Genomic DNA, 20198 nt, shown 5'->3' with positions numbered 1-20198 from the left:
CCACCAAGGACCTCTCTCCATTCCTGCCATGGAGGTTGTCAATTCAAGCAAGCTAGCCAAGCTGCCAAGTCATCCAAGCAAGTCCTCATAACAGAGCCTCTACTCTCGGGGCACTGTCAGGGTCTCTCTCTCTCTCTCTCTCTCTCTCTCTCTCTCTCTCTCTCTCTCTCATCCCTCTAGGCTTTGTGCCTGTTCAGCCCGTACATCCCCAGTCTCAACTATTCCACAGCTACCTGCAGCACCTGGTTGCCCAGCAGTCTCAGAACAGTTGATCCCCACACGCCTTTTTTTTGTTTGTTTGTTTGTTTTGTTTTCGAGACAGGGTTTCTCTGTGTAGCCCTGGCTGTCCTGGAACTCACTCTGTAGACCAGGCTGGCCTGGAACTCAAAAATCTCCCTGCCTCTGCCTCCCAAGTGTTGGGATTAAAGGAGTGTGCCACCACCACCTGGCCCCACACGCCTTTTTGTCTGAGAGTTTCCACTCAAAAGCCCTGCCTCATTGGACCTCAGACTAAATGAGATCTTCCCATGCCTGGGAGGATCCCCATAGCATCTGCCCAGCTCCACGTGGAGTGAACTCAGTGAAAATCCTGTGCTTCTGCTGCCCAGGGTAGTGATTCTAGCCAACTAGGGCAGCAGACCCGTGGGAACCACAACCTTCTAACAGGACCCACACACATACCCACATGTGTGAGCTAACTGCCCTGCACAGGTAGAATAAAGACCTAAACATAAAATCAAATACACTAAATCTTATAGTAGATAAGGTGGAAAATACATCTGAGATATTTGGTACAAAATTTGTGAGGGACACAATTCCCTATCAATATTTTTAAGGATTTACTTTGATGGCTTCCTTTTTGGGTTGTTACTTTTGGAGGAGGTGTTTGGGTGGTGGAGGTGAGAGTTGTAGAAGCCTTCAATGTTCCTCGTTCTCAGCTGTGCATCAGCAGTCATTAACCTCTACAAAATAGTTTCCATTTCCTTTACAGTCAATACAACCACAGGTTCTGGGCTTCTACATGGATTCTGGCAACAGCAATGGATATTAACATCCAGATGTTCTCCAGCAACATCAAGGGCTGAGGAGCTCTGCTTTGTTTCTGGTGGCAGTATATCCAGGGGGCCACAACACTGCTCTATGCCAAAGACTGGGCCATAGAGCATCATGGCATTTGGGAGAAGTATGGACCACAGAGATGTTTTCAGGAGGTCCAATTTTGTAAATAAACCAGTCTTCATCTCCTACATCCTATTACTGTTCAGAGCCAGGGTGGTTGTGCAGCCGGGCAGCTTGTTCCAGGCTGAGTCTACACAAGTGCTACAATACTGCACAACATACTGCTGACTATATTGGATAACAATTAATTCCTCCATCCAGGACAGCCTTCTCTCATACCTAACACAGCTGTCAAGTGTCTAGGCTTAACTAGACATATGAACTGCATATGAACCACTAGGCTCCTCCATATGTTTGGCTAAGTGTGTCAATCTTACTGATTGTCACAAAGAACCAACTATTTGTTTCAGTGATTTTCTTTCGTTTTTTTTTTTTTTAAATTAATAAGGTTTTAATTTAAACCAAGTCAAATAGATTCTATGAGGGGAAAAAGCAAGGTAAGTTCTTATAGGCAGAGACAAATTCAATCAAAGCAGCATACAGTCATAGAGATCAGAAATTAGTAAGATTCACCTGTGATGTTCCACATTAAGTTTATGACCAGCAGGGAATTGGACTCCATCAACATAAGAATGAATGAGTATTCAGAAATGGATGGAAAAGTGGAGGTTGTAGCAGTATGGGATGTGGAACAACAGACAGAGAGGCTAAACCTGCCTTGTCCATTCAGGCTTTCTTGCAGGAGTGTGGAAACAATACTTTCTATTACTCTCAGAATCAGGTGTGTTCCTCCCACAAAGATGAATGGACTTGAACTCAGTCCTAATTCTACAGCTAGATGATACAATGCTCATAAAGCCTCCATGTTGCCTCTATGTTTCTATGCTGTCTTCATAAGAAGGGAGATAGACTGAATATGAGAGACTGATGTGAGGGACCACAGGGTCTTACAAAGCTCAGAGTAGGGATTCTCCAATATACTTTGAACATAACCTACAACAGCCATTGATTTTTCTTTTTTCTCTTTCAATATTTTATTTATTTATACTTCAGATGCCACCCCCTTTTTCCATTTTCCCTCCCTAGAAACCCACTATCCTGTCATCCTTCCTCCTTTTAGCTTTTATACCATTTTAATTAATGCAAGTATTTAGGTCAGTTCTAGGTTGAGAAACTAGCAATACAATAGATGAAAATAGTCACAGGACAAGCAAGACAATAAAAACAAATAGACAAAGAACAAGCAAGGCAATAAACAAAATTCTGTGAACACTCCTGTGATTACAATTTCTAAGGGCTTATCAAGATGACCAAAATATCGGAGCCAACTTCCCTGTCCTAGCCCAAAGTCATTTTCACATTTGAAGCCTACTTCTTTGTTATAGCCTAAGATTTAGATTCCTTCCTCGGATTACTTCTTTGTTCTAGCCTAAGATTTAGATTCCTGCCTGAATTTTCTTTTTTGTTCTAGCCCAATTTTCTATTCCTGCCCGAAACCCACTTCCTTGTCCTTGGCCAATGTCATATTCCTGCCAGGCAGCCCATTTCCTTGTCATTGGTCCGTGTCAAATTCTTGACAAACAGTCCCAAAAGCTCTCCAGATCTCCCCCTTTTATTTCATAAACAAGACTCAGCCTGTCTTGGGTCATTCTGACAAGAATGCCTTCCTTACCTGTCATGAAATATGCATTGTCAAAAGCAAAGCACTTCTGTCTTAGGTTGGTAAGGCTCTGTGTAGAATCTTACCATTTGTTGGCTTGCCAGTCTGTTAATTTAATAACTCTGTCTGGGGGTCTATTTTCAGTTTCAAGCCATGTACTTTGGCTGCCAACATGCTGATATTGTTAAAGATAAGCTTTAACATGATGGGCAGAAATAAAAGTATTCCCATGACAAAATGGGCTAGCATGATCAAGCTATAGATGTCATTCTTGAAGCTTGACCAAAATAGAAATACTGAACTCAGGACATGGTTAATTTTATTAGCAGTTTCTGCAGCATCAAAGCTTAGCAGAGCAGCATTCTTTAAATTTGTAAGCTCACTATGTAATGTTAAAACACCCACAGAGGAATTAGTATTATGCCAAATACACTGCAAATGTCTTTAAACTTCTTCCTAATTATAATAACTACCACTGTAAATTTTAGAATTAACAAGAATCCAATGGTATTTGGCATGACACTTGAGATGGCTCCTTACTCTTAAACTCTGAACCTCCTTCTAATAATTTGAATAGGATAAAGAGCATCAATCAGTTGTTCCAAATGCCTATCTAAATCCTCTTGTATACACAACACATTAGTAACATTTTTTTGCTAAATTATTAACTAAAGTAGCTGTCTTAACTTCTTGTGTTAAAGAAACTGCAGAAGCAGTGGTGCTAGCAGTTAATGTGATTAAAGCTGTTATACCAGCAATAATCAAACCCACTACTCTCTTGCTTCAATTAAAACCTGACTCACTTCTTCCAGTACTTGCAAGCTTTTTTTTTCAGAAGACCAATGTTCTGTGTTACTCAGGGCAACAAAACAAACCTGGTTAATAGGCCTCCATACTGACATGCTGGATTTCAAAACACTAACACAATTAGAAAGTGTACAATCAATGAAACATTAAATACTGTAGAAGAAACAAAAGTAATTTTAACTTGACAATTAAAAGAGCCTTAACACATGTCATAACAATTGTTAGAAATCCAGATTCTGCCTCTAACTTTATCTCTTGCTAACATAACATCATAGAGAACTGCAGCTAACTTCCAAATATGTCTTTGAAAATGTCCAGAACCAGACTTCCAAATAAAGACTGTTATTTCCAATATTGAATTGATTTGTATACCAGTCCATGATTGAGTCCAAATAACTGGTAACATTTCAGAAAAATACAAGAGTCATTATAACTTCTGTTTTTGATTCTCTGTTCCACAATGTCTAAAATCTTGAGGCAAGGCAACATGTCCCATCAAGGGTATAGGTAAGCAACGACGGGTTGGAAACATATATCCAATCACCATTCCCAGTCACCATTTTCAGGGTACTCAGCAAGCTCACAGGTCAGCATCATTCTTTGTCTCAGCATCAGCGTGTCTCATCCATTGCTCTGGTAGCACCATGCTCCTTTAGCATCCTCCAGAAAAAATACAAACATGCCCTCTAAGATCCTGGTCATGTTAAAGCTTCTAGGAGTCCAGCTTTCCCTGAGTTTTGGGGGATTGGGTGCAGAGCTTGTGCCCTAGGACTGCACTGGGCATAGTGGACACAGACCATAAGTGTCCTGTGCCACTGAGCATGAGTGTGATTTTCTTTTGTATTTTTCCCTATTCTATTCATCTCAAGTGAGAGTTTATTATTTATTTATTTATTTATTTATTTATTTATATTACCATCTACTCCCTGTGGGTATAATTTTAGGTATTTCTTCTAAAGCTTCCAGGTGTGTTGCTAAGTCAATAATGTAAAATATCTCCAATATTTTATGTAGGCACTTGGTGGTATGATCTTGCCTTTTATAGCCCTTTTCATTTTGTCTCCTAGGTTTATGTTGTGTTTTCATTTTTATTCAATTGGAGAAAGTCTTTAGTTTTTTTCAAAATATCTGTCTTGAGTTTTTTTATAATTCAGTAATGCAGTAATGAGTTGCTTAGTTTCCACGAGTTTATTAATATTTTGCTTTAACCTATGATGATCTGATAGGGTTCAGATTGTTATATCAATTTTCTTATTTCTCTTGAGACCTCCTTTGTGTCCAAGTGTGCTTTTAATTTTGGAGAAAAGTGCATGAGTGACTTGGGAGATATATTCTTTTGAGCTTGGGTAAAATTAAGAGTAAATATCTCTTAAGTCCATTCGGTTCATGATGTCAGCTTCAGCTAACTGGGTGATCATTGAGATTGGAGTATTGAAGTCATACATTCTCATTATGAGAGGGTTGTTACCTGGTTTAGGTTGTAGTAGTGTTTCTTCTACAAACTAGGATGCCCTTGAGTTTGGAGCACAGAAGTTAAGAATCTTCTTGATGTATCTTCTTGATGATTTTTTTTTCTTTGGTGAGTAATATAGTTTTCTTCCCCATCTCTTCTCATTAGTTTGAAGGCTATTTTGTCAGAGATTAAATTGGGTATAATAGCTTGCTTTCTATGTGCATTTGCTTTAAATATCTTCTTTCAGCTTTTTACCTTGTGGTGACATTTCAAATTGATGTTAAGGTATATGTATTGTTTACAGAATAAAGATGGATCCATTTTTAAATATCCATTTTGTTAGCCTGTGTCTTTTTATTATTTTGTTAAGAGCTGGCTGGGCTCAATAATGTTCAAATTTTCAGTATTGGGACCATTCTGATTCCCAAGACCAGGAACGAATAAGGTGGTTGACAGAGTGGCAGAAAAGCTGTTGAGTTCTCTAATTAGGGTTTTGGTTGGTCTGTATATAGTTCTGAAAGCTTGTGGTGATGGGGTGGCTGAAAGGCAGGCAGCCAGGTAGGCTCTTTGTTTTTTTTTTTTCAATGCAGTTTTTGCATACCTTGTTTATATAATGATTTCCTCTGATCATATATCTCTCTCCTCCCTCAGTTAGTTCTTTTTCTGGGAAAATCAATTAACCTATACTCTTAACACTGTTTAAGGTTTTGATGTTTACCTCACCAAAAGCATGCATGCTGAACTTATATACTAAATTATCATTGTAAGCACTTAATCAATGTTTTCTTTTTCTTTCTTCTCTCTCCCTTTAATCACTGGCAGAAACCATTCTATATTCCTTACATATATGTTTAATCTTACTTAAAATGAGCTATATGGTACTTTTCTGTATCTATAGTATTTCTTGCAGTGAATATCACAATGTATTTTACATTTCTAGCAAAGAAAATGTACTTATATATAATAATTTATATTTTGTAAACATTCCTTTTATGTATATACTATTTGGCCATGCACAATGTACCAATTGACCTTTTTTTTTTTTTTTTTTGGATCTTGGCTATTGTGAATAGTGCTGAAATAAATATTGTAATGCAATCCTCTCTTTGCATATCAATTTGATGTCCTGCATTAAATTCACTAAACTCTAATTATAGTTTAAGTTTTATTGTGTAAATTTGAATCTTTGTGATTAAGTAAAAATACTCTTTCACACAATGCCCTCACCAATCTAACATTTCACCAAAAAAAAAAAAAAAAAGAACAGATATTCCCCTTTCTTCACATGCTAACCCCTGCTATATGTTGAAATTATGATAAAAATCATTCTAACATATGGGAGGTGATATCCCATATTAGTTTTGTTTGCCTCTCCCTGATAATGAGAAACACTGTAGATCTTTTCATACATTTATTGGCAGTCTGCATTACTAGAGAAAAATCCCTGTTCATTTTCAAATTGAGTCGTGTATATATTTATTTAATTCCACGAGTTTTTGTGTAATTCATTGCCCAATTTATTAATTGCAATCTTAATTTCTTGTTTAGTTTTTTAGTTATTTCAGATAATAATCCTCTGTCAGATGTATAGCTGATCAAGATTTTTTCGAGTAATGTGGACTGTTTTTTTCACTTTATTCATTGTTTCCTTTGTTGTGCAGAAGCCGTTTATTTTTCTGAGGGTCAACTGTTGGCCTTATTTCTAGAGCACCTGGAATTTGACTTAGAAAGCTGTGGCTTGTATCTATATGCGGAAGTGTTTTTTTCCCCTACTTTTTTGATAGGTTCAGAGAGTCATATCTTATGTTAATATATTTAAGACTTGTGGAGTTAATTATTGTGTAGGGTGAGAGACAGGGAGATAGATTAATTATCCTACAGGTGGACATAACATTTTCCTGCACTATTTAAAAAGAGGCTGAGTCTTCTCCATTGTGTATTCTTAGGATCTTTATTGGTGGCTGCAGTTACGTGACCTTATGTTTGTATCATCTGTTGTATTTTATTGTTCCTTATATATGTCAGGTTTGGTACCAGTACTGTGGTGTTTTCTTACTATGGCTCTGTAATATAGTTTGAAATGAAGTTACTGCCTATATTACTCAATGTGTGTAAAAATAATAACTACTCTATCCTCTATATTATGTCTTAATATTCTTTCAACAAAAAATGATATTAAACTGACTACTGTATAAAATAAGCCATGTATCTAAAATATCAATTAAAAAATTTCTAGGAGAGAGATTTTCCAACTATTTAATAACAAAAATACAATTATTTCTAAACTGGTTACTATCTATGAACAATAATATGTTACACTATGTCTACACTGTATTCTAATGTTTATTCATTTATTCCACCTTAGTAATATTTAACTCAGCATTTTGTAATTTGAATGTTATATGGATTGGAAATTCATCATTTAACAAATCATTGTAATAAGAATTTGCTGGACTTTTCATTCATCTAATACAAAAGTGATGCTGCTACCCCTGTGAAGATACATCTACAATAATGTAGATCTTATCGCTTGTTTAATAAGTTTCTGTCCATACAGTTAGCAGAGACCTATGATGGTGTACTTCAGCTGAAATAATTATATGGTGTTTTCTGAGGTCGTTTGAGAACTCTGGACTGGCAGGTATAAAGGGGTACCAGTTCAATCAGGTTGACTCATCTACATGCTATGCACTGAAGAAATGACCCACTCTCAATCCATACATAACCTTCATCAACACCTACTGTATTTCAAGAAGAGAGCTAAAAAGTCAAAAAAGAAGAAATAAATTGCTGTGGCAAGCTCTTCTTGTTTTGAAAGTTTACATGGAGAAATCAGCTGCTCCTATTCCAGTGTTTTCCTGGAATTAGGGAAACTGGCCTTTCTATTTAATAGGTTTCATTTATTTCCCACTTACATTTTTTTCTTAGAGATTTTGATTCACCCTTTTTGGTTTTATTTTTAATTTTGTATACTTAGTACTTTAATTATAAGATGCATGAATATATTGTTTGTGTTCTCGCCTTTTTTTGCATTCTGTGGTCTTCTTAAATTATATGATTGTGCTTTCAGGCAGTTTTATTCTATGATCTTATTGAATTTCTTATATTTGCCATTGACTTGTAATTCCTGTCTGTCAACTGTGCCTTTAATTTGAAGGCTTGATTTATTTTATGTTGTTTCACATACACAATACTTTCTGGGCATACACTCTACCAACTGAGCTACATTTCCAGCCCTGCAGTCCAATTTCTGCCGATAATAGAGTTATATTACCTCCTGTCTGTGTGCTCTGTAAGAAAAATCTTTTACCCTTAGTATATTTCAGGGAAGTAATATTTTCCTAATTTTAGCAAATGAGATGTTAATTTCTAGGTGAGAGACTTAAGCCACTGTCAGGTAAGTATGGAGGGCACCATGAATGCTTCAGACACAGGATGGATACCTTGGGGACTTTAAATTGGTTTTCTACTTCTTTTAAATTGGGTATTATTCTTATTTTTGTTCACAAGAACTGGGATCAGTTAGTCCACACAGACATAAATGGCTTGGAGAGAATAGTTTATGCATGGGAAACCCAGAGCTCAGCTGTTCCTATTCCACTGTTCTTCTAGAATTAGGGAAATTTACTTTTCCATCTGATGGCAACACTTTGTAACAACCTCAATATCAGAAGTATCTTCTCCAGATGACATAGTAACTGTAGGTCTGGAGAGAGATGAGCTGATGACATTTCTTCCTTATTATAACTACTTCTTAGGGTCTCATTGTACAAGGATGTTTAGGGGAGGCTCAGTTGGTGAGTGTTTTTTTTTTTAATTCTTTTCATTATAGTGAGGGCAGTAGGTAGGTCGTAGAATGAAACAGGATTCTGTAATAAATGATTAGAGAATATTCTGCTTACAATTTCACTTTTGAGCTATATTGTATTTAAGTAAACCTGAGATGCTTGCAGACATAAGAATATCAGTGTAAAGATTAATGAAAGAACTAAGGTTTCACTAAGTTTGGTCTCTTCTATATGTGACAGTCGACAGGGCCTAGCAACAGGATGGGTAGAGACAGGAAATCCAATAGAATAAAGATGACCATTGAGTATTATATATTAAACAAAAATATCGTGACACCCATTACTTTTTATAATGAATCTACACTGACATATATTTAAAAAGCAACCCCATCTCAACATTTTAGGAGCCTATCTGACAGATGATTGTACTGAGTGTGTTCTCTAAGAATTCTAAGATCATCATTGCACCTAGGTATGGTGATCTGTGCTACCTTTCCATCTCTGTAACAAAACACCTGAGATATATCAGGTGGTGAAAACCAAGAGACACCATTTATTGTTTTGCAGAGATCGATTTATAATATTGATGCATCTGAATTTGGTTTTGTATTTTCCCATTTTACTCTATTCTCAAGTTAACTGACTATATACAATTATTATAAGAAATGTAGGCTAAAACAAAGGTTAATTAATGTAGTGTTTATCAGTAATTTTCTAGCATGTTAAATTTGCATACATTGATGAATTCTTAGGAAAGTTTGAATCAATGACAGTAAAACATAAAACTCTCTTAGCATCATGTAAATTTTAAATGTTTTATATAGATTTGATCATCTATTCCAATAATTTCTCATATAGTAAATAGTTTGTAGGCAATTCAAAAAATATTTGGAAATTTCACTTCATTTATTAAATGCTTGTAAAGTTATCTTATAGAAATGTAATTTTCAGTAAGAGTTTTAGTCATTTTATTAAAATTAATTTTTTTCTTATTTCAGATTTTCTGATCTGAACCTTGTAGCATTGAAACTGAATAATATTGAGTAAGCTTTTCATTAGCAGTGAGAAATATATTTACAAATCTTGAATAGTATAAAATTATTTAAAGTAAAAGTCACTAAGGTTTCCTGTAACAGTAACAAAATACAATTGCCTGCTAAAATCTACACACACACACACACACACACACACTCACACAGCTAAATAATTTAAGTTTAGGTGATAAATATTAGAAGTCAATTTTTATTTTTCTGGAATGCCAGTTACTAATATATAGGAGATTAAAATGGAAAATGACGGCAGGTGTGGTGGTGCACTTCTATGATTCCAGCACTTTCAAGGCTAAGGCAGGAGAATAGTGGGTTTGATTGAAGTCAGTCTGCACTTGGTTGAGACCCTATCTCTGTCTGTCTGACTGTCTGTCTGTCTGTATTTCTCTAATACACACAAACACAAATATAAAAAAAAAATCAAAGTGGAACAGAGAATGTGGAATTATAAAATTATTGTCAACGAAATGGAACAAAATAATGCCAGCAACCATCATCAATTTCCTGGCCCAGAGTATCAATGACATAAAACCCAGTTGTCAGAAACATGAGTTTGTGTTTGCAAACATTCCAAAATTTTCAGTCTGTTTTGAATAGTTTACTTTAAAAATCTGCACTGGTGCAGCAGGCAGGACCATTTTGGATGTGACCGGGTCACCCAGAAAACAGAGGACATACCTCTATTTTTTTATGTTCATTTTATTTCACGAACATATTTAGTATGACTTTCAATTTTTCAATCAAATGATGTAAACATATTCACAGTAGCAGCTCTATAACACACTATGCTTGTTATTTATTCTTAGATCTGGTAGTTCAACCATATCGCTGTCTCTGTCTCTATATCCTCTCTCTCTCCTTCTCTCTTGTGCATACAGCCCCCCCCCCCAACATTTCCAGTCACCATTCTCATATATTTTCCAAACTCACACCATGCAAATTGTGATGAAGCTCTGGGTATGACTGCTTCTCCACAGTCTCTGCAGTGACACTTGTGCTGCTGCTGCTGCTGCTGCTTTATCTCAAGGGGACTGGGCTGTAACTGTTATGTTACAATATTCTACTCAATATCTCTGTGTTTCCAGTTACAATTTTGATAAATTTAAGTTCTAAATAAGAATTTGTGCATTTAAATTATTTAAGAGTTATTAGGTAAGAGCTATGAATTACTACTTTATTAAAAATTGCTAAGTATTTTTGCTGGCATTCTACTTTTTACACAGATTTCATGGAACTAATTTGAATGCCAAGTACTTTCTTTTTGGGGGGATTCCTAAAAATGTCTTCATGTTGCTAACAATGAACAATACATCAGCCAACAATTTCACTTGTCACCTGAAAGTCTAGTATTCACTTTATGTTCTCTCTGAGCAGTCATACAGCTTTTAGTTCATTACTCACCAAGTGTGGAGAAGCTTAAAATGAAAATGATACTTTCAATTTGCTATACTTGTATGTTCCCTATATTATTAAATCTTTATCAACAGAATACAATGATCACTGTATGTGCATAAAACAAACTGTTCTAAAATCAAATATTGTGATAATGAAGAGGTGAAGTGACCATTCACATGAGAATCTAGAGCTATGCACAAAGATGCTTTCCTCTCTATGTATCTGTCTCTGTCTCTCTGACTCTTTGTTCTCTGTGTCTCTGTGTGTGTGTCTGTCTCTCTCTGTCTCTGTCTCTCTCTCTCTCTCTCACTCTCTGAATCTCTCTCTCTCTATTGCATGCTTTTTGTGAAACATGGCTATAGACTGCTTAGACTTGTGTCAATTTAGTAATGATGGCTTCTCCACTATTATGAATATTTATGAATATACTCTAGTTTTTACCACTTGCCATAAAATATTGCTGCTTAAACTAATGTGGAATCCTTTAATACTACATTTTTTCACATAAAATATGATTTTTCTTAGTGCATATTATGTTAAAAATCAATTTTTACACTTGATATCTATGGCCTTTTTTTTTCACCAACTGTCAGTTCCTTTGAACCCTAAATAAAGATACCAGATTGTGATTTAGAAGGTATTTTATTTTCTGTATGAAATAAACATTTAGAAAAGCAATGAATATGAAAAAGAGAGGTTGAAAGATATATCTGTGGGATGAGAAAATTATTTTACATTATTATCTTTTACTTGTTACATTATAATCTTTTATATTATGTATAATGCTGGTAGTAATTTTAATAAATTATTAATGTCTAATTAATAATGTATTTTATATGCATATAGTTTGTTTATCTGTAGTTATAAAATTAGAATTTGGGAACAGTTTTTATAGTTTACAGACCAAGTCTGAAATAAGTATTAACCTGAACTTTAATTATTTATTTTACATATATGCATGTTTTGCCTACATATATTATCTCCACACTGTTCACATGCCTGGTCAGAGAAGGCACCATATTCTCTACAGCAAGAGTAACAAATGGCCACAGGTATTATGTCATTGATGAAAATCAAATCTAGGTCTTTCCCAATGCAAAAAGTGTTCTTCTTCAGAAACCTACATCTCCAGGCCATACCCTGGAACTTTTATAAACAGAAAATCATGGTGCAGCTACTATAAATGTATGTCAGTGAGAGAATCAGATGATTGGCTCTGGAAATTACAGTGAATTCATTACAAGATTAAGCTTTTGAAGGAAAAACATCATGTAAATGTAAAATGTATGATTTATAGTGTCTTATTCATGAAAATCTTGTAGGATGGTCTCAGGCACTAACTTCTGTATTATTTCTTTACATACAGACATGCATGCATGCATCTATATATGCAGACTATACTAGTGAGCTTGAAAATAATTAGGCACACTTTTTCTAACAAAATCAAGGTCATAGTTATTTCAATTTTCTGTAACATAAGCTGATTTTAAAGTACTGAATTAAATTAAATTAATTCCATAATAAACCGATTCAGGAAACCACTAACATGGAGAGCAAGGTTAAGACTGTTGATTGAAACTGTGAAAAGTGTGTAGGTGCTGATGACATATGGTAACACTGCAGACTTTGGTTTTCATTGCATAGGATGGAATCTCTTTCAAAATAGAAATTCCAAATCAGCATCATGATGTGGTCATTTTCAGCAACCTCATGTTTGTCAAAATGTATAGAAAATACAGATTGTCTTAATGTCACATGTTCCCTCTGGTTGGAGGCTCCTAGCTCCACATTTTTAGATGTGATTATGTAGTATATAGTAACTGCAGAAATCAGGAAAGGAGAACTGAACCATTGCCAGGATTGGTTGGGCATGGGAGCAATAGACACAAGAATTGCAGGGTACAAGAAATATGAAATTTTCTTATCAGAGAAACATGAAAAGGGGGTGCTTCTTAGAGAGTTGGAGGGAGATAAATATAAAAGAAAAAAGTAGGTAGATAAAATATAAACATATTTTACTGAAAAGCCATAACTTACCATTCTATTAACAATTTAAAATGCACCCAAAAGGAAAATTGTATTTGTCTTTGTAGCTGGGAGTTAGTGCTTTAAACCTGATGACTCACAAAAGATAATGGGATAGAAACTAAACTTGAAATGTCTCTAAACTTTTATAACCATAATTAATGGATATAAAATCACTATGGAAAAATACACTAGTGGTCTCCAACTGTACTTATATTTTTAGTTTATAGTCTGGGTTTCACAGAAAAAGGAACATTAAAAATACATGAATTGAGAAGGATATTTTGCTAATTTAAATAGTGGGATTACCATAAATTAGCACTGTGATTTTATTAGAATTATGAGTCAAACATAGATAGTTGCAAAATATAACACAGTAAAAATTATGTAATATGAGACTGAATCATTAAGTCTTTCTGTATATCTTTGTGACTATTTTCCATATTAACATAAGCTTTATTCAGTTGTACAAATGTGAATACTATTCTTTGCTCCCAACTACTGTTTTAGATATTAAGAATAAAATGAGACAATTTAAATAAATAGGATTGGATTTCTCTTGTATGAGACATAGGTGCAATAAAGGTTTACAAATTGTAAATTTTGTATAAATACATGTGAATATATTTATTGTCTATTTTATATATATATATATATATATATATATATATATATATATATATATATATGAGATACATGGAAGACAAATAGAAATATAGGCTATGATGCACAGTCTGGATCATCAAAAGCAAAGAGTCAGGTTAATCAACAACTAATATGGAAAAATAGAATGATGATATAAACATATTTTCCAGTGTATCACAAGCTTGATGTATGCTCTATTTTTTTCAGATATATGAAATAAACTTCCACTGTGCTGTTAAGATGAATACATTTTCCACTTATGTCCTCATTCAAAATTTTTTTTTATTTCCAAGCTGGACTTGGAGTCCTAGCCAACATGTTTCTTCTTGTTTTCTATATTTTCATAATTCTAGGTCACAGACCTAAGCCCACAGACCTGATCTCCTGTCAGCTGACCTTTGTTCACACAATGATGGTTCTCATTGGAGGGGATATGTTGCTTACAGACTTATTTGAGTCACCGAACATTAGAAATGACTTAAAATGCAAAGCAACTTTTTACTTATTCAGGGTGATGAGAGGCCTCTCTATCTGCACCACCTGCCTTCTGAGTGTGTTCCAGGCAGTTACTATCAGTCCCAATACCTCTTTGTTGGCCAAATTTAAACAAAAGCTAAAAAAATACATGGCCTATGTTTTCTTATGTATTTGGACTTTCAACTTGTCCTTCAGTACTAACAGGATCTTTTATGCTGCTGGTTTTACCAATGTGAGTGAGACCAACCAGATGCAGGTCACTAAATCCTGCTCAAACTTACCCATGAACTACATCATCAGGGGACTGATTTTTACAATGCCAACTTTCAGAGATGTGTTTCTTGTAGGAGTCATGCTGATCACAAGCACATACATGGTAATTTTTTTGTTCAGGCATCAAAGGCAATGCAAGCATGTTCATAGCATCAGTCACCTGAGACAGTCCCCTGAGAAAAGGGCCACCCTGACTATCTTGCTGCTGGTGGTTTTCTTTGTGGTCATGTACTGGGTGGACTTCATCATCTCATTCACCTTAGACATGTTATGGATGTATGACCGAGTCATCCTGACTGTTCAGAAGTTTATTATATATGCCTATCCTACAATTACCCCTTTGGTACAAATAAGTTTTGATAACCGAATAGTAATTATGCTGAAAAATATTCATTTAAAGTGCCACAAGATTTCTTCTTAAAATAATTTTTCTTTAAAACACATTAATCTATTATTCATTATTACCCGTGAGTGCTGTGGGAATTGTGTATGTATGTTTGCAATTCTGGTGCCCACAGAGTTGAGAAGATATCATGGGATTCCTTGGATTTACACTTACAGATAGTTAAAAGGAATCATTCTGTACAGTTTTTTCTAAAATACTGTCATAAAACACTTTAATGTTCTAATAACAAAGCAAATTTTTTATATTATTTAAATAAAATTTCTTGCAGTACATATAAACATTTTTTTTGTTTTTCATGCCAAGTACTATAGAGATCTTAAGTTAATTGTACACAAACAGTTGATTTTTCCACATGAGTTCTTTCTCCTTTACCATGTACCACGAATATTCCTTTGCTGCTGAGTTTACTCAAAACAAGATCCTTGCTGATAGTGACTTTTTAAGATTTCTCTTGAAAGGATTTATTTTTATCTATACTCACTCTTCAAGTATAGTTTAAATATTTTATTGAGGCTTTAATTTTGATTCTTAATTATACCTTTGCTGGATCCATAAAAATAGGGTAAATTTAAAGTTTGCCTTTTTAAACCATTATTACTTAATGTGTCTTATATGAAACTATCATGTGCCTGTTTATTTGTACTTCATTTCACCTCACTTATTATATTATTGTTAAATAAAAAAGTTTATTAAACATACATGTGTATCTATATGCATATGTGTGTATATAGAGATGAAGTGTGTATCTGTATGCACACATGGAGACCAGGACTTGAGCTTGACTGTTGATCTTCATATGCCTTTCATATTGTGTTTTTATACAGCATTTTTCTCTGTGATCTGGGCCAAGATCATAATTCTTGTTCTTCACCTTTCTTATATATCCAGTACTGTCATGGCAAATGTTCACCACCTTACCCTCTATTTAAATATTTTGATTACTTTTATTGAAAAAAGATTTTTTCAGACAATATAGTCTGATTAGGGGTTTCCCTATCCCTATTCTTTGTAGTTCTTCCTCACCTCCTACTCCATCCAGATCTACACCACTATTTTCTCTGTTAGAAAATGAACAGGTAATCATGTGTGTATGTACATGCCTGGTGCCCACGGAGGTGAGAAGAGTGCATGGGATCCCTTGGAAGTTGGACTTACAGCTGGTTATAAGGAATCATTCTGTGCAACCCCAATTATTTTTTCTAAAATACAGTGTTAAAAAACTTTGCCTGTAAAAGCAATAACAATAAAACAAACAGCAGTAAAATAAACAAAAATAAATTAATCAGAATAGGACAAAACACATGGAAAATAAAGTGCCAAAACACATCAAACATAAACAGATAGAACCACACAAGTGCACACATAAGAATCTCAGATTCAAAACGTAGAGGTCGTAATATATATGCAAATAATCAGTAGAGACTCTATTAAAATTGTTTTATGTTAGCAATGTACTTCAGGGCATGGAAGCTACCTTATGAGTGGGTTGTTTCTACAGAGAGACACCCCTGGAGAAAACTAATTTTTATTAGCAAGTGGCTATCAAATGGAGATAACTTCTGGGTTATGGAGGGCGCACATCTCTACTTCTGCTCTATGACCCATCAGGTGTAGATATGTGTATGTTACCAGTCTTTGAGTTTATATGTGTGCCATATTGGGTTGTGTTTAGAAGGCCTTGTTTTCTTGGTATCCATCATTCAATCTGACTTTTCTAGTTTTTCTGTCACTTCTTTCATAGAGCTCCCTGTATTTTGAGCAGAAGAATTTGATAGAGACTCCTCATATAGGACTGACTGTCTTAAAGTCTCTCACTCTGCATATTTTCTGGCCATGAGTCTCTGTATCTATTCCCATTTTCTGCTGAAAGATGCCTCTCTGATGATGGCTGTGTAAGAATCATATCGACAAGTTTAGCAGTAGATGTAATGTGTCATTTTATTTGTTACAAGAACACTAGTATTTAGTTTTCTTCTTGGTCCCAGGCCTATCTAATCTCATGTTCTTGATAATCCAAGCAGTGGTGGGTATAGTTTTGATCTTATGGATTCCATGTTTTAAATGAAGTCAGAGATTGGATTGTTACTCCCATGAGTTTTGTGCCACTATGGCATCAGCATATCTTACAGGCAGATCACCATTGTGGACTGAAGATTTTGTAGCTGAATTTATTTTTACTTTTCTCCTTTTGTAGTGTGCACGTAACCTTCCAGTACCATAATCTCTGATCCACAAGGATAGAGGATTTAGATAGTCATCAACTCTTGATTTCTTCATGTTTAAAGTGCTATCTAAGTTCTCTTTTCAAAAATAGCACATTAATATCAGTTTGTGGAGAGCTTTAACAACACTTTTTATTATTTGAAAGTTTCCATGGAGCATCTTGGTTAACAATTTCATTAGTTGTACCTGATTTACAGTACTGGCAACTTGATTTAATAATAAGAAATTTAATTTTGGGCTCCATCTTCTCTGTTATTTTGTGATTTTGTTTAGCTTGCCTTTATATACGTATATATTTTTGAACATTACAACTGTATTGTTTTCATGTGAACCTTAATGTTTCTTAGTTTAAACTGTCTCTCCTCGTATTTTTTTCTTGCTGCACTTTCTCCTCGCAGTTTGATACTCCAAATTCAAATCCCTTCCTTCCATCATCCCATAACTTTCTATCTATAATCTCTCTCTAGCAAGATGTATCCTTCTTCTCCATTATGTATTGCTGCAGATTCTTCTGGCTTTGAACATTTACTTTGAGAAATTAGTTGTTCCTTGTCAACTATTTTTTTTTCTGGAATTAGGGAAATTCCCCTTACTTTGTGATGGGATTTCTTTATTTGTGACTTTCAGTTTTTATATTAGTGCTTTTAATCTGCTTTTTCATTCTTTATACTTCATTTTTTATCTACAGGATGAACAGAAAATTTTGATTCTGCTCTTAATTTTTGTGCATTTGGTCATTTTTTTGTGCTTCTTATGTTATATGAGTATGTCTTTGGAGTTTTATTTTATAATATATTGAAGGTCTTCTGCTAGCCATTGACCTGGGATTTATCTCCCTCACCTGACCCTATACTTCGAAGGTTTGATTTTTTTCATTGTCTTCCGTGTCTACATGATACTCTGTAGGCATGTGGTCTATCAACTGAGCTACAGTCCCATCCCCACAGCTTGATTTCTGCTGTTACATTACCTCACTTCTGTGTGATATTTAAGGAAGATAACTTTACTCAAGTGTGTTTGGAGGAGGTGACATTTTCTTAATTTTAGAAAAAGTGATGTTAATTTCAAGGTGAGTCTCTGAAGCCACTGTCACGTAAGTGTGGAGGACACCACAAATATTTTGGAAAGAGGAAGAATACCTTGGGAAATCTGAACTGTTTTTCACATATTTTAAGTGGGATATTATTATTGTTAGTTTTTTTTTTTGTTTACAAGAACTGGGATAAGTTAATCGATACTACATACAGTCTGGGGAGAATGGCTCACCCACAGACACCCAAAGTGCAGGTATTCCTTCACCACTGTTTTCGTGGAATTAGGTAAGTTCACTTTTCTATTTGATGGAACCACTTTGTAGAAACTTCATGGTTAGAAGTGCCTTCTCCAGATGACATCATAACTGTGGGTCTAGAGGGGAAAGAGCTGATGACATTTCTTCCTTATAACTACTTCTCCGGGCCTCATTCTACAAGGATGTTTATCAAAGGCCCAGTTGGGTGAATGGTTCTTTTTCTTCTCATTAATACTGAGAACAGCAATTAGGTGGTAGAATGAAGCAGCATTGTCTATAATAAATGATTAGAGAATTCTCTGCTTAGAATATTAATTTGAGCCATACTGTATAATAAGTACCTAACAGATGCTTACAGACATAGAAGTATCAGTTTAATGATTAATAAAAAATCTCATAGATTTCACTTAAATTGATCTATGATTATGTATGTGATAGTAAATGAAGGGTATTTGGGAAAGAATACGGCCAGGCAGAATGCTGGGTAGAGAAGAAAGGCTGATAGAGTAAAGATCATAAGTGGGTATTATATATTAATAAAAATATGAAACCCATTAGTTTCTACAGTGGATGTACACTAACATATATCTATAAAATAGCTCCAGATGCAATATTTTAAGGAGCTTATATGAGATAAAAAGTTCCTGAGTATGTACTGTAATAATTCTAAGAGTGTACTTCCACCTAGGCAATGACAACTGTGTTAGTTTTCTATTCCTATAACAAACAACTGAAATACATTAGAGGGCAAAACCAAAGATCAGACATTCATTTTCTTTCAGGAATCCATTTATACTATTCAGGTACATTTAAATTGTATTATGTATTTTCTTATTTTTTCAAGTTTACTGATTGTGTTTGTGTAATTATAAAAAAAATAGGTGAGGAATATATAACAAATATTATCTAATTTACTATTTATCAGTAATTTTTCATTCTGTTAAGTATGTATATATTTAGACATTGTAAGAAAGTTTCAACTAATGACCTAGGAAACATAAAGCATTGTTAACACTGTATAAGTTTTAAAACTTTTGGATATATTTATTTCATTTCAGTGTTTTCTAATAAAGCATATATTTTATGGGTATTTTGAAAGTATCTGAAGATCTCTTTTTATTTTTAACTTCATGTAAAGGTATTTTTACCAAAATGAAAACTGGATGAGTTTTAGTAGGGATTTGTGCATTTCAATGAAAATAAATTCAGTTTTAATACTTCAAGTTTTCTAAATTGAGCCTTTGGCCTTCTTACTGATATAATATTGGGTTAGATTTTCATTAGCAGTGAGAAAAAGTTTTTCAATTCTTGAATATCATAAAATTATTGAAAATCAAAATCTCAAGGTTCCCTCTAATACTTACAAATACTATTTCTCATTAAATATGCATTTACAAATAACTGTCATCTAAATTTTAGTTTATGTGATGAATCTTACAAGTCCAGTTTTATTTTGTTGAAATATCATTTGTCAATGTATATAAGGTTAAAATGGAAAATTAAGACATGTGTGGAGGTACACACCTATTATCCTAGCACTTTCAAGGCTCAGACAGGAGCATAGTGGGTTTGATTGATGGCATTCTG

The 20198-nt window shown here is 34.4% G+C and overlaps 1 protein-coding gene across 1 annotated transcript; it reads left to right on the top strand.

Moving 5' to 3' along the window:
* Positions 1–14200: 14200 nt before the first annotated feature.
* On the top strand, positions 14201–15112 carry LOC117720963 (vomeronasal type-1 receptor 90-like). The gene has a single exon (XM_034519665.1). It carries the CDS (start codon positions 14201–14203, stop codon positions 15110–15112), a length of 912 nt encoding a protein of 303 aa, XP_034375556.1.
* Positions 15113–20198: the final 5086 nt, after the last annotated feature.

This window comes from Arvicanthis niloticus, chromosome 15 (assembly GCF_011762505.2).
Source record: "Arvicanthis niloticus isolate mArvNil1 chromosome 15, mArvNil1.pat.X, whole genome shotgun sequence".
In the NCBI taxonomy this organism is placed as follows: domain Eukaryota; kingdom Metazoa; phylum Chordata; class Mammalia; order Rodentia; family Muridae; genus Arvicanthis; species Arvicanthis niloticus.
Note: the sequence above shows the minus strand (reverse complement) of the source record. Positions and strands in the feature narration are given on the sequence as shown.